The sequence below is a fragment of the Acomys russatus genome, chromosome 23 (assembly GCF_903995435.1).
Source record: "Acomys russatus chromosome 23, mAcoRus1.1, whole genome shotgun sequence".
Taxonomy (NCBI): Eukaryota; Metazoa; Chordata; class Mammalia; order Rodentia; family Muridae; genus Acomys; species Acomys russatus.
This window is the reverse complement of record NC_067159.1, coordinates 33,915,070-33,918,088: the sequence shown is the minus strand read 5'-3', so window position 1 is coordinate 33,918,088 and position 3,019 is coordinate 33,915,070. Positions and strand designations below refer to the sequence as shown.

The 3,019-nt window shown below is 42.8% G+C and overlaps 1 protein-coding gene across 1 annotated transcript; it reads right to left on the bottom strand.

The window, feature by feature from the left end:
* Positions 1-504: 504 nt before the first annotated feature.
* Positions 505-1,514, bottom strand: LOC127206305 (L-lactate dehydrogenase A chain-like). The gene is given in 2 exon segments (XM_051165582.1): positions 505-814; positions 816-1,514. Coding segments are annotated over 2 exon segments (987 nt in total). The 5' UTR covers positions 1,493-1,514.
* Positions 1,515-3,019: the final 1,505 nt, after the last annotated feature.

Below are 3,019 nucleotides of genomic sequence, written 5' to 3'. Positions count from 1 at the left end.
TCAAGGTTTATTTGGTGTTCTCATTGGCATGACACTTGGGTAGTTGGTTACATCATCCATGTGCAGATCTCACTTTTTACATACGATTGCAATGTACACTGACACATATAATACACAAAATAGTATCCTTTAGACAGTTATGTACAACTTATGCATAATGGACTTACACACTGGAGCCAGGTTATGACTGGTTGGGAACACGCTGGCCTAGGCATGTTTGGTGAGGGTGCACAGCAGTGACACAACAGGATCCCAGGATTATTGAAGGCTGCACACAATTGGCAGTGTGTTTTGGAGACAGTGGGACTGTCACACTAACCAGGTTACCACTACACAAGTACCACTTAGCATCGGGGTAGAGCTGTGGGAACTGAGGTTTCTCCCAGTCTACCTCAACACAACTGCACAAATCACAGCTCAGATGAGGAGGAGATAGAGTAGAGTGTGGTCTTCACAGAAACCCTGTGGCAGCCTGGACCGTGAAGTGTTAGACATGGAAAGACTTTAGAACTGCAGCTCTTTCTGGATACCCCAGAGGGTGTCAGCACTCTTCTTTAGGTGGGCCTCCTCCTCGGGAGTCAGAGACACCTTCACAACATTTGAGATTCCAGTTTGTCCCAGGACACAAGGGACACTGAGGAAGACATCTTCCTGGATCCCATAGAGACCCTTAATCATGGTGGAGATGGCACGCGCCCACTTGAGATTCTTCATGATGCTCTCAGCCAAGTTTGTCACAGACAGGCTGATGGCCCAAGACGTGTAACCCTTCAGTTTGATCACCTCGTAGGCACTGTCCACGACCTGCTTGTGGCTCTTTGTCTGCATCGATGCCCAGTGCTGGGTTCAGAGTCCTCAGAGAGACGCCGGCAACATTGACGCCACTCCACACGGGCACACTGGAGTCTCCGTGCTCTCCCAGGACCCACCCGTGGCAGCTCAGCAGGTGGATGCCCAGCCTTTCTCCCAGCAGGTAGTGGAACCGAGCAGAGTCCAGATTGCAACCACTTCCAATAACTTGGTTTTTGGGGAAAACACTTATTTTCCAAACCACATAGGTCAAGATATCCACTGGGTTGGACATGATGAGCAGCTTGCAGTTGGGACTGTACTTGACGATGTTGGGAATGATGAACTTGAAGATGTTCATGTTTCGCTGGACCAAATTGAGTCGGCTCTCTCCCTCTTGCTGACGGGTTCTCGCTGTGATGATGGCCAGCTTGGAGTTTGCAGTCACACTATAGTCTTTGCCTGAGACAAATTTTGGTGTTCTCAGGAAGAGGCTGAAATGCTGGAGGTCCATTATTTCTCCCTTCAGCTTGTCTTCCGTGATGTCAATAAGGGCAAGCTCATCTGCCAAATCCTTCATTAAGATACTGATGGCACAAGCCATGCCAACAGCACCAACACCAACAGTTGTTATCTTGTTCTGGGTGGGGGGCTGCTCTTCCTTAAGAAGATTCACAATCAGCTGGTCCTTGAGGCATGCCATCTTGGACTTTGAATCTCTTGGGACCACTTTGAGCACTTGACAGGATGGCCTGTACTTGGCCACAGTGGCTCCAGCAGGTAATTATAATTTATTTTCCCAAAAAGTCATTTGAAAATTGCAGGGATTAAAGCCCAATCACTTACTTAAAACAAATTTACTACACCAGTGAACACTACTCTATACAACCTATAACTCCCTTATGGATAAGAGCCAAGCAGACAAAATAGATTCATTCTATCAGAATTTATATTTTTATATAAAATTGTTGATATTCTAAGTTTTTCTATTTTGGTAACATGAATCTGAAACCTATGATAAATGAAAACTCAATTTCTGTATGTGTAAGGTTCAGACAATAACTCAGATAAAAGCAAAAAGATTAAAATAATTAAACATTGTCATCACTTGGTCTATAAAAAAGGACACATTAGACTCATGTAATAAAGTTCTGAGTGTTATAGGCAATAATATATTTTATAAAGTATTGGAAGAAGTGGTGTAGAGCTGAAGCTCTTATGAGCTTTTATGCAAAAGGGAATATACTTTTCCCAGTTGGTTTCTGAGTCATCTAGGATCTATTTCATATTTATTTATTTATTTATTTATTTTTCATCCTAGGCTACTTTTAAGATGTTTCTCTTTCTTGCTGCAAGATTCAGAAAAGAATAATAGATCTGGGGTGCTCAAAAGAGGGTATTCAAATCCGAGAGACAAATTTCTAACTATTTTTTGAAGCACTTACTCACACACAGAGAAGAAAAGTCTTGGTAAAATCTTGACAGAGAAAGCATTACCTATTCTGTTCAGAAGGCCTGCGCCAGTGGGGAGACCCTGAAGTGCTCTCTAGAGGCTACAGAGACATTCTCCTTAGCTGCTATTGGGTAAGGCTCCATGTCTCCCAGTGACGGAGTTTAGAAATCAGTGCCAAAGCCATGCTAGCTCTGTATTTATTTAAAATACTCATATGTGTGTGCACACCCACACAATCATTGATGTGTTTGCACCGAAATTGAACTTTTACGCTACTTACATCTTCCAGTTACAGAGTGCTTTTGCTATTTTGCTATAGTCCCAAGTTATATGTGACTTTGGCATTGTGAACTGGTTAACTGGATGGAGAGACCACGGACAGGAAAATTCCAGGCAGAATGACTTGTGCTGCATTGACAATCTTGGCAGGCAGTGCATTTTACTTTTTATATTTGTCTTTGACTTCACATCTCTGCAACCAGAGCCAGTTTTCTATCTAAGAGAAATACTGCATTTTCTTTCCTTTTCCCCACTCAAACCTGCTTTATCTACCTTCATATGCTTATGAACGAGTAAAAGTCCCCCTCCTTCTAGTGTCCAAGCCAAAACTTCGACTTGTTAACTGATTGCCTTCTTGTTGTTGTTGTTGCTACAGCTCAACTGTTGGGAAACCGTATTGGTTGTTCTACTTAAAATATTCTTAGTCTCTGATGCATATTGTCCCACCAGCTACCTCCCATTTCAAAGCTAATATATTTCATCTACATTATGACAGCA